At 38.7% G+C, this 12,286-nt stretch overlaps 1 protein-coding gene across 2 annotated transcripts in view; it reads right to left on the bottom strand.

Annotated features, from left to right (window-relative positions):
- Positions 1 to 3,298: 3,298 nt before the first annotated feature.
- LOC122063142 (vesicle-associated membrane protein 727-like) overlaps positions 3,299 to 12,286 on the bottom strand; it is a 24,373-nt gene continuing 15,385 nt past the window's right edge. For both annotated transcript variants that reach the window (XM_042626823.1, XM_042626824.1), the window contains exons 5-6: positions 3,755 to 3,817; positions 3,299 to 3,659 (exon numbers count right to left, since the gene is read on the bottom strand). In XM_042626823.1, the coding sequence (XP_042482757.1) occupies positions 3,516 to 3,659; positions 3,755 to 3,817 (207 nt within the window). In that variant the 3' untranslated portion in view covers positions 3,299 to 3,515. The remainder of the gene's footprint in view (positions 3,660 to 3,754; positions 3,818 to 12,286) is intronic.

Genomic DNA, 12,286 nt, shown 5'->3' with positions numbered 1-12,286 from the left:
TCCCAAGGGCATGTTCCCTTGTGTCTTGATGCAGGGGCCTCTGCCAAACAGAAACCGCTTGCCCTTAAACAAATATGATGATATCGGATCCAATGACTAGGTCATTAGTGCCAATACGGACTAATCGTGCATGGCCTTGTTTCTCTTTTACCTTTTTTTCTTAAAGTTTTAGGAGCCTTGTCCGTTGATTCGATATGTATTTATGCGAAGGATGATGAGATTGTTCAGGCTGTAAAATGTTGGGCCAACAAAGCTAGACATGGGAGAAGTCATGTTTTGAAACTTGAAACTCTGTAAATTCTCATTTTGCTTATAATATCATTTTTCTTTTTCACCAAAAAAAAATATCTTCCTGTTATCATCGTCCACTTAAAAAATAGTAAAAATTATATAAATCCAACATAAATGATAAGATGATAAAAGCAAATAACAAAATGAGAAATGAAATAATGGCAGGGGAAATCTATCTCTTGGCTCTATCAACATTAGAAGAACCGTCATCGGAGCATGCAAACTGCAGAGCCAGAAACTCCTGTCCTCACTCATTCACTCATGGGATGGATTTTTCAACAATCCACCTCTTCAGGCTATGTTTGGATACCAAGAATTCGTCTGCTCTTTTCTCGGCAGTCAAACATAGCCTCAGTGAATAATTTTGACTAGGCCTACGATTGCTAGCATAATTGGTTAAGGGTCTTTTTTTTTTTTTTTTTTTTTTTTTTTTTTTTTTTTTTTGTTGGAAAAGAAAAGAATTCATTAAGAAGTTAGATAATTCAAGACATCAGTGTTTGTGGTGAATTTGGGGATATGGGATTTGGTTGTTAGTGCTTTTTGTGCTATCCTACGGATTAATAGTACCACGTCGTTAATGGGCCCGAGATATACAAAAATAATAGACAAAAAGTCATACATATCTAAAAAAGGGGGGAACAACGTTCAAAGGCCACGAAATGGTGCTAAAGTCACCAAGAATATTCCCTAATTCCTCCGAGTCGCTCCACACCAGGTAAGTGATTTCATTATGGGAAATGTTTGGAATTCTAGTTTACTATCAGCTTTGCTCCCTTCACCCATTATCAATCACATTTTAAGAATTCCAATCTCCACTACCAATGATGGTTGGTGGTGTAAACTTTCCAGAAAAGGGATACCCATTACCAAATTGCCTGCGAAATTCTTAGCTTCTAAATCTACTACTAACCAAGTTGGATTATCAAATAGGTGTGCATGCTTATCTATATGCTCTCATTGTTGGCATTTTCTTTGGAAAATCAAACTGCACCCCAAATTTAAGATTTTTTTTTGGAGGGTTGCCTATGGAGGAATTCTCACCAAAGACATACTGGGAAAATGGATGGATGTGGATCTCACCTGTGGATTGTGACTAAATTAGAAATATCTATTTAGCATACATTTCTCTCCTGTATTTCTTTAAGTGAATTTGGGCAGTTAGCCTTTTGGGTCGCCACAGTGAAGCATCTCTGCATCTTCATTCAATCATATGATTATGTATTTCTTCACTTCTCTTCACTTCTCTTCTAGATGATGATTTAAATCATTTGTTTAGTAATTTTATTATAACTTGCTATTTCATACGGATTCAAAAAAATAAGGTGAATTTTAATTAGGCTAGACCCAATCCCTATTTGATTCTTTACATGTGAAGCAATGGACTGTGCAAGCCTGCCACTCTATCCCACAACAGATGATTGAAATCCACACATCCGTACTTATGGTATCTATTTTCCCAGATGTGAGCCACCAATTCTTATCTGTATGGGAATCACTGATATAGTCAACAACATCTTTAGTTCGGTATTTTATATTATTAATCAAAGTGAATGTGTCTCATTGAGTGCTGATTACTTGATGACAAGAAAAAGCATTGAAGCCCTACACTGGGGGACTTTTCTTGGTCTAAAGCAGGCTTAGGACGATGGATGGAAAATTAGAGAAGGAGGCCTTGCTTTAATAACATTGAAACTTGCCAAAGTAAAGTTAGTAATTGAAGGTATCCATGGATTGGACGAGAAATTTGTGGTCGAACCATTACCGATTTTAATGATAACAACTTTCTTCGAAGTGAAGAGAATGCTTACAATGTTGTTCCAGGTCACAGACCCTTATTGTTTAAGAGTTGTAGAGCCAAACTCGTCTGGTGGAAAAGTACTTCATTATAATAATTTGTGCCCACATGCAGTTATTATCGTTGAGGAAGCGTCATCCCAACTTCAGGAGGAGTGCTTTGTTTTAAGTCTCTGAAGTTCTTAAACATAGACCTCCTTAAGATTTAGGTTTCCAAACCTTGAGCCCACCCTATTAGATGTGTCTTTTTGGTTTCATCCAAATCACCATTCTAGAAATGTAAGTAAATGGAGTCTAATTTCTTGCAAATTACTTTAGGAAAAGTAAAACAGGACATTAGATAGGATGGTATGGTGGATAGAACGGATTAAATTATGATCGTTCTTTCTGCATAAGACAAAAGGTTAGCCTTCCAGAATTAGAACTTTTTATCCACTCTGTTGACGATGTGTGACAAACCTTTAAATCTTGCTCTTGGGTGGAAAAGATTAGTACCTAAATAAATAGAATCCTTTTTCATTTCTTTTACTATGACACAAAGAGACCCTTGTAGAATCAACATTTGAGCTTAGGACTGCTTGTTGAAGCAGCTATCGCCATGGCATGTCTCGAGTTCGAATCCCACACTGGCCACCCTTCCTAGAATTGGCTCATGGGCCCTTATTAAGAAATGTCCCACCTCCCCCCCCCCCCAAAAAATAAAAAAATAAAATAATCTTAACTAGCAAACCACAAATTTTGATCATTTGGGTAATGCCGCGGTTGCTTCGTTGCTTGGTTGGAGGTCAGGGATGCCGTCATTTTGGAAAAAAAACTGCAACGCTTGAACTAACGAGTGGATCAACCTTCTTTTCCCTTTTACTGTAAATCAAACTTAACCTCACGAACCACCACATTGGAATAAACATTTTCCCCTTTCAAAACAAATCTTGATCAAATTTGATCTGACGTGCACATGCTGTTAGTTTTTAACACTACGACCAGAACCCTTAAACGAATTCTATGAACCAACCTACCACCCCACCATATACACAGTAGGCTTTGTAAAATAAAAACCATACGTAAGTGGTTGTGATGGTGTTCATAAGTTTTGTACAAGAGTTCAGTTGGTAGTGCAGGAATTCTCCAATTCAGACAACGATGGAGCACCAATTTTGTAATCAATCAGTTAATAACATGCTTAGCGATCATTTAATTAACAACAAATCCCAACTCAGTAACCAATTATATCACTTAGAGCTTCAGATACTAGTATACTACCAGAATAACCAAGTAGACAGGATAAGTGAGATCAAATGTGAATCCCACATATATCAATACCAATCACCATATATAAAAATAAACACCATATATAAAATTTTCTTTATTTTTAGTTTTTTTTTTTTCTGGTATACACAAATATTAAAGTTATAACAGCCATCTCTCATCAGTCAGCATTTGAATCCTCTGCAAACCATTAGCCATAGTATAACAATCAGTGCAAAGATTGCACCCCCAACTATCAGCTTGAATCTGAGGTTCTCCAGCCACATCTTCCTTCGTAGTTGTCTACCTTGCCTCTGAAAGCTATCTGCCTATAATCATGATATAGAAACAACGAGACGTGTCAAAATTTATGAACTCTCAAGATCACCATGAAACAAGTAGTAGCACAATGGCTCAAAAGTACCTGGAACTGAAGGTTTTCTGTTTTGTCCACCAGAAGTTCAATCTTCTCCCCACGATCCAATACCTGAAACAGTTTATAGTTTTTATTAAAATATTTTGAAGACAGTATTTTCCTTCTTTTCTCCTAGCTCAAATTATTCATTGTTTTCAAAATTGGGACCAAACCAACCAGTCAAAAGCTTTATTCAGAGAGTGAAAATAAATAAATAAATTTCCCCGTTCCCAAATGCCAATAAAGTCCACCCACCAGCTAATCTGCTTCCAGACCTAAGTTTTTGAGAAGTAAAATTACCCTCAAAACGGTACCCCAAACCAAAGAGCTGAACTACAGATTCGGTTTTGAAGACCATTTAGTTCTCTATGGCTTAATCGAGTTGATTTGAGAAGGTTATAGCACTAGGATTTGACTAGTAGTTAATAGTGGAAATGGGTTCAAGCAGGGAAGATGCTTCAGTGTCCTACTTGTTAAGTTTATATCATCTGTTTTTCTGTGTGTTGGTGTACTTTTTTAATTCACAAATAAATTTGATATCCCTCCCCCACCCCCTCTTCCCCAAAAAAGGTGGGACAAAGGATTGCTACGCATCAGTTTTACCTGCCACACTGGCAAGATAATTTGGCAATCGGACCATTCGAAGAATAAGAAATTATCTGGATCAACCACATGACAACTTCAGTGACCCAGCTCGATCACAAGGCCCACCATGTACAGGCTTTTTCCCTTTTTTTTTCACTAATCCCCATAGTTCAAAGAATTCCACAGAGGACTTTTTCAAAGAAATTCAAAGCACCAGAATCACACAAGGAAAAACATGGAAAGATCTGATCAGTCTGAACTTGGGTGGTACTAAGCTACCATGTAGCAGTTATAGGCAGTCTGGAAACAGTTCCCACACAGGTCATGTAGGAGACCCACCCCCAATGTAACTTGGTCACAAACACATAAGAAATTTGACCATTTTGATAACAATAGAGTTATTTGTAAGATAAAATGTATTTTACAATCTAAAACAAAATAGCCTCAGCTGGAAACCAAGTTGTGTTTTGGCAAGTTCTAAGACCCACTATACCCCACCCAATGACAAAAAACACCAACCCAAATTGACATAGTTATCAAGGCGTCAGGCGGTCCAGTCTGGACTGGCGGGTGTCGCCTTGTTTTTTTTTTTTTTTTTTTTTTTTTTTTTTTTTTTTTTTTTCTTTCTTTTGGCCTTCCTCCCTTGCCTTGGGTCACCTTATGCATTAATAACTTTACACATTGAACAGTCATACAGTTGCCAATCATTGCTATTCCTGAAAGGGCAGAACTGTTAAGGTTTTTGACCACCAAGTGATTTCAGAGGCCAACAGCTGAACAAATTGACCTTGAAAGTCTAATCTTTGCAATTCTTTCAGTCGAGCAAACACAAAGCTTTCTGGAAGAACAATTTCATCTTTGTTCAGATGTCAGTCCAGACTTTCATCCAGTTCACGTTTTTGTAGATCAGTTTATCTTCTTCAAATATTCAGCATACAGCAAACTAATATCAACGAAAGATTCAACAAGTCGAAGACGGTTTTCTTGTTTACTGTACTTCTGGTTATTTTCTAACTCCTAAAAAAATCCCCGACCGTTGGTCAGATGTCCTCAAAAAATTGTAAATGGCAATAAAAAAAAGAATTTGCAAAAGAGAAATTTAGCATTAAAAACAATAAACAGCAACAAGAAACTAAGCCTTATCCCAACTTAATGAGGTCGGCTACAAGGATCCAAACAACAAAAAAAGGAGAACTGCGTTCTAAACAGAGGAAAGGGGGGGTTAAGAGATGAGAAGTGAACAATGGAACATGACAAATAAAAGATGCAGAATGCAAGACTGTAAGATGATAAATGAGAGGTGAAAGATATAAGTAAGAGGAAAGACTAAAGAGGCACAGCCCAACAAGCACGAGAATCTCAGCTAAATGAGGACAGCTATATGGATCTTTGCTCTCCAATAGGCTCTATCCAAGTCATACTTGAAACAATATCCAAACTATGCATATCATTCCTCACCACGTCTTCTATAGTCATTTTAGGCCTGCCCCTAGCTCTTGTAGCTCCTTCAATTGTAATCATATCACTCCTCCTTATTGGGGCGTTGCTAGGCCTCTGTTGAACGTGACCATACCACCTCAAACGACTCTCTCAGATCTTGTCGTCAATCAGGCCAACTCCCAAATTAGCTCTAATATCCCCATTTCTTACTTTAACCTTCCTAGTTTTGTCGCACATCCATCTTAACATCCTCATCTCTGCCACACATCTTCTCTATATGACATTTCTTAACTGTCCAATATTCTGCTTCACACAACAGTCCTACAAAATTTTCCCTTAAGCTTCAAAGTGATACGCCGGTCACTCAACAGTCCGGTCACAAAACCATAACCTAAATAAAATATTGCATAACACTAGCAGCATATTCAATACAAACTTGCATCCAAATTCACATTCTAGATCTTTCCTGTTACTAGTATCAGTACCTATATCATCATAAGGATATGGAAATTCTAGGTCACCAGTTCATGCCCGAAAGTGAGAATTTAAAATTTGCACATAGGCGTGCATTTATGCACGAGTGGACAAAGGCCGCACAGAAAAAAAAAAAAGCCTGCACAATTGACGTAGATTGATCAACAATGATCTGTCCAGGTTCGTTTCCCCCATTGAACCAGTATTTTGGGCCCATGAGATGGTCCTTATTTTATCCCAAAATTCTAGCCAGATTTCTGCTCAAATTTACATCGAGCAACAAAATAAGGGAGATGTTTCAGCAGATTTCGTAGGGTCCAGCCAGAGATATGCGTGGAGATTTCTTGCTGGAATGAGACTTTGCATTAGAAAACTTCTAGCATATTTTATGGAGCTCAAGCCAGCTCGCATGAAGGAGATAATTTATGGCTACTTCCTTGCGGTGAAGATTAAAAAGAAGATTCTTATCAGATGTGTAGGCCTCATAAGCCAACTGACTATCGACCAGCTATACAGCTTTAGTAGTCAGGACTAATTCCTTCGTGATCCAGCCTTACATTGTTTGGTATCAAAGGTAAGGAAGGGCGGTAGATAAGATCAAAGGTTTCTATATCCTACTTCCCATTGAAGGATATGATTGTGCAAGTCGGATTCGAAATCTCTACCAAACTCAGGGACAAGGTTTTTCTTTTCTTTTTTTTTTTCTTTTTTTTTTTTTCAACATGGGGAGAATAATAATGTAAGGCTGGATACGAAGGACCTAGCCTCAGGTAGGATCTTCTTGAACTGAGTTTAATGCTGGTTTGATCTTCAAAATCTGTGCAGCAATGGATGAATGACTGAGCAGATCAACGCTTTAATGGTTTGGCAGAACTCCCTCATTAACAGAATTGCAGGTTCTTGTTTTGTTGACCCTAAATCAGAATTTCCAGCCAAAACTCCTAACCACCTTTTGTATCAAACAATTGCAAGTTCAACAGTTGAAGCACACTTTGAGTGAATTCAGATTTGCAGCAGATATTCATTAATCAATGCAGAACTTGTACCAGAGCACAAAATGAAAATGATTAAAATAAAAAATAAAAAATAAAGGAAAGACAGAAGATTGGATAGAAGGATAAACGAGATTGAGTCTCTCTCTCATGGGCCTCCCACCCTCTCATAAGCTTAGGCATCTTACCCTAGGGCCTCTCTGATGCAGCACTGAAGACGTACACTAGGAGGCAAAAGAGGGCTGTGGGCCAGGCAGGCTGCATAGGGGGCTCCCCGAGCAGCCCACGATTTTGTCTAGATGGGGTTTCTATTTGGTTTGGTTCAATTTGTTGGTTCAATTTAAGTGAATTAGTTGTTCTTTGAGATAAGTAACTTAAGTCCTTAGTTTCCTTTTTCAAGTAGTTTCTATTCAAATTTTCAAGCTTTTAGTAACTATTGTTTTAGGAGTCTAATTGAGGTTTCTTTTTACGGAACCTTCTATATATAATTCCCTCCCCCATCACTGATTATAAATAAAGCATAGGAGAACCACAAGCCTCCCACGATTTGACAAACTTCTTGTTGCTTTCTCTGCTGAGAATTGGTCTTATGACTGATCAAGGCTGTGGAGCTGGTACATGATCTAGCCGACTCTCTCTGTGTGAAGCCCGAGAGGTCCTCTTTCTTACTTAATCTTCTTCTCCTCTCAATTACTCAAGATTCTACTACTGCTGCAATTATTTACAGGTGTTTGAATCCATCTTCTTTCTCAGTTCTGGCCCAGATATTCCAGAATTCCTTGGCCTCCAATCCATATCAGTCTAGGGCAGATCCCTCATCAGCTTAGGCTGATCTTTTGATCGACGCTTCCCCTCATCCAAGGGGCCCACACGATCCAAGTTATTGGTCCATCTGACCTGTGGCTGCTGAGTTATTAAAATCACCATAATCTTATCTTTTAGTGCCCTGTTTTTGTTGAAGTTTATGTAATAGGGGTACTTTATGAACTGTCTTTATATTAAGTTGTCCTAAATTATATTTTCCCTTTTTTACCTTTACCTGGGGGAGGGGGGGATTATGTAATTTCTCTAAGATATTATCTTGAACCTAATATGGGTGAGAAGAGCAAATAGTTCACTCATGATTTGCACTCTTCACTCTCTTTCTCCTCTCAACTTCTCTCCTTCTTCCTTCCTCTCTTCTCTACTTCCCCCTCATCTCTAAACTCAATCTCTTTGATTTCCAACTCGGTATCAGAGGTGTAGGTTTGAGAGTCGATCAAGGATCTTGAAACCTAGGCTATCTAGCTTCGAAACCCAACAATAAGAGGTTTTCAAATCAGGGAATACTTTGTACATGCCTTAGTGATGAGTCAAGACACTCTACAGAAGCTACTACTGGTGAAGATTGAAGCTATTCATGCTCCATACATGAAGAACTCAACCTGATCTGCTGTCCTATGAACAGTAACTAGATTTCTGAAACAGCCCTTGTTCTTCCTCATCAGGGCTTTGTTAGAGCTGGGACCCATTGGAGTCTCCCTAGGCCCCCTTTTAAGCCCCTAAAAGCTTGATTGCAAAGGAGGGAAGCCCAAGGTCTGCAACTCCTTTTTTCTGCTGCTGCTATAGTAACTTAGTGAACAGTATCCAGATCTGAAGCATTTTTTCTTGGTCCTTCCTCGATTGAGGTCGGTTGGAGTTGGAATTAACTTCTTTGGAGTCGCCCAAGGGTCACATTGGTTCGTGATTTGAGTGGTGTTGGAACCACAATCTCTCCTTGCTGCCAGGTAACGGTTTTTTCAGTCTCTATTAGTTGTTTGGTCTATCATGGCTAGCACTAAGTGATTTGGTTGCTTATGATGGATATACTTGACTCTATATTGTTTATGATATTGGGATGAAGATTCATATTTAGATGTGAGTTTTATTGATGTTCCATCAAGATTTCATGGTTTACTAGCTTGCTGGAATTTTTTTTGGGTCCTAAGAAGACAATAGTTGAGACTTGTGTTTCCGCCTTGGTTTGGATCTCCATAGGTGTTATTTTAGGAGTATCCTTACATTATGTCTAATCTCAAAGAACCTAAGGAAGCTACATCAGGTGGTTCGAGTAGTACCAACCCTAGTTCGATTGTCTTTGATAATCCCAATACTCAGATTTCTCTAGTGAAGTTGGATAGCACCAATTATTTGGACTAAGGGTCTCAATTTCAAACTGAAACCGAATACCGAAACCGTATCGAATTTATTCGGTTCAAATTCGGTTTGAATATGTGAGTATGCTATTCGGTTCGACTCGGTTTCGGTTTAGGGTGTCAAAACCGTCAGTTCGAACCGAAACCAAACCGAATTGCTCTTATCATTCAAGAGTGTTTTTTGCAAGCTCCTTTTTTTTTATGTGGTAAGTGTTTTTTTGCAATTTATCATCACATATTCACAAGCTAAGATAATTTTGGAGTTAGCAATGGCCATAAGGCCTATAACTTGAGCCCATTATGACCTTTGGTCCATCACAATCATGGTTCAAAAGTGGAACCGTTTTCATAACTGAATTAAAACCGAGGTATAAAACCGAATTAAAACTGCATATCAGAACCGAATTGGAACCAAAACCGAACCGACCCGAATTGAATCGATTTGAGTATCTAAATACGGAACCAAGTCGGTTCTCGGTTCGATTATGGTCCACCTTATGATCATTTGGAACCGAACCGAACCGAATAACCGAAACCGAATTGATTGACACCCTTAATTTGGACTGATCACATTCTATGAAGCTATCCCTGCGGAGTAGAGGGAAGCTAGGGTATATTACTGGGGCTATCAAGGCTCTCGTTGTCGCAGATCCAAGTTACCAAAAATGGAAAACTGTGAACTCTACTGTTATGACTTGCGTGCTTTTCTCCATAAAGCATGAGATAGGCATGAGATTTATCATGAAGGAAATTGCTAAGGATATTTAGGATAGTGTCTCTAACACCTAAGACAAGGTAGGTGACTCTGTGAAGGTCTACCAGCTCCTTCAGCAGGCCTTCTCCATGAAACAAGGAACAAGTCTATTTCTGACTACTATACTACTATTATTAGACTCTGAGAGGAGTATGATCATTACAGAAACCATCAATTGTCCAATCCTGATGATGAAACCAAGGTTTACAGATCTCTTGAAAATGAGTGTTTTCTGATTCTACTAGGTGGGCAGAATTCAAACTACGAGCCAATCAAAATACAGATTTTAGGCGTCACCTCTACCATCCCTTGATGAGGTGTGTAGCCACATTCTGAGTGAGTAAACCAAGAGAGGTGCTATGGATTCTACATCTTCACTTGAGCGCTCTGCTCTTTCTTCCACTACTCACAGAGAATGGTGTGGAGGTGGCCGAGGCTAAAGGTCGTCCTGTGAAGATGACAGAGATAGACCCCGATAGTGTGACCATTGTGAGAAACCTGGGCACACTTGACAGAGGTGCTAGATTCTCTATGGCCGTCCTCTTAGTACATGTGGTGGCTTTACTGGCTCACGTGGTGGCCACAGAGGAGGTGCTATAGCCCATGATATTATGACAAAGACTAATCCTAGAGGCCCCTCATAGACAGAGATACCAGCTTCTTCTCTAGGGATGATATTGTAATGCTTTGTCGGTTTATGTCTGAGCTTGATAGTCCATCTACCTCACAAGATGCCTCAGCTTCCGCTATACATGTCACCGCCTCTGCACCTTCCACAGCTCCGTCATGGGTCATTGACTTCGGTGACACTGACCGCATGACTAGTACGTCTCATTATTATGATTCTTACTCCATTTGTTCCAGTAAGGATAAGGTTCAGGTGGCTGATGGTACCCACTCCTCTATTTCTGGTAATGGCAGTATTCCCATTACATCTTTTATTTCACTTAATTCCATTCTTCATGTTCCTAGCCTTACCTTGAACCTTTTGTCAATGAGCACTTTGACTAAATCCTCGAATTTTATATCAATTTTTTTCCCTTCTCACTGTCTTTTGCAAGATTTGGTGACGAAGAGGATTATTAGTAGTGGATGTGAGGAAAGCAGACTCTACCACCTTGGGCCGCAATATCTTTTTTTACTACACCATAGTCCTATGCATGTGGCTGTAGTAATAGTAGTTCTATAGACATTTGGGACATCCTTCTTTTATTATTATGAGGACATAGTTACCTCATTTATTTACGTTTTTTCTTTCCCATGTATTTTAGTGTGAATCATGTACTTTTGCAAAACATTGTTGTTCATCTTATCCCCATAATGGTAAGAGATTTGTTTGATCCCTTTCACATTGTGCATACTGATGTTTGGGGACCTTGTCCTACTACTTCCTTGGTTGGCCATTGTTATTTTGTTTCAATTGTTGATGATTTTTCTCGTTGCACTTAGAAAAAAAAATTTCTTTTTTGAAGTAAAAAAACCGAAGTGAATTGGAATTGTAATCGGATACCTTTAACATTTTTGAGAACCATTTGAATCGCTACTTGATATTCAAACGGTTCTCAAAAATGTAGACAAAGTTATCTATGTCCAATTTTAATTGGCCTCAATTAATCCATTGTTACTGCCCAAAGGAGAAGTAATAGAATAGGTAGGGATGACATGATTTGAACCCGTGACATTTTGTACCCAAAACAAACGCGCTACCAAGCTGCGCTACATCCCTTTTTATTGGTCTACCGTGTCAGGAAACAAAGAAAAGATGTGTACGAATGAGATATCCAGCAACAAGAAGAAGGAAAGGGATTGAATAGAAGAACTCTCGAGCATTTGGTGATCTCAGATGTGTCCATATCAATGGAAGGGGTGACTCATTATTTCGATGAATCATTTCTTCGGACAGAAGAATATGGAAACACTTACTCGAACAAATCTCACTTTCAGATTCCATTCGTGGAAGACACCATATTTTCTAAGGAATTGGCCATGATATATCTGATCCACCAGTCATATAATATATGTGTGGATATGGATAATACATATATATATATATATATATATTTTCTGCAGATCTATTGCCTTCCTTTGATTCTTGCTCGAGCCGGATGATGAAAAATTATCA

The sequence above is a fragment of the Macadamia integrifolia genome, unplaced genomic scaffold (assembly GCF_013358625.1).
Source record: "Macadamia integrifolia cultivar HAES 741 unplaced genomic scaffold, SCU_Mint_v3 scaffold1218, whole genome shotgun sequence".
Taxonomy (NCBI): domain Eukaryota; kingdom Viridiplantae; phylum Streptophyta; class Magnoliopsida; order Proteales; family Proteaceae; genus Macadamia; species Macadamia integrifolia.
Note: the sequence above shows the minus strand (reverse complement) of the source record. Positions and strands in the feature narration are given on the sequence as shown.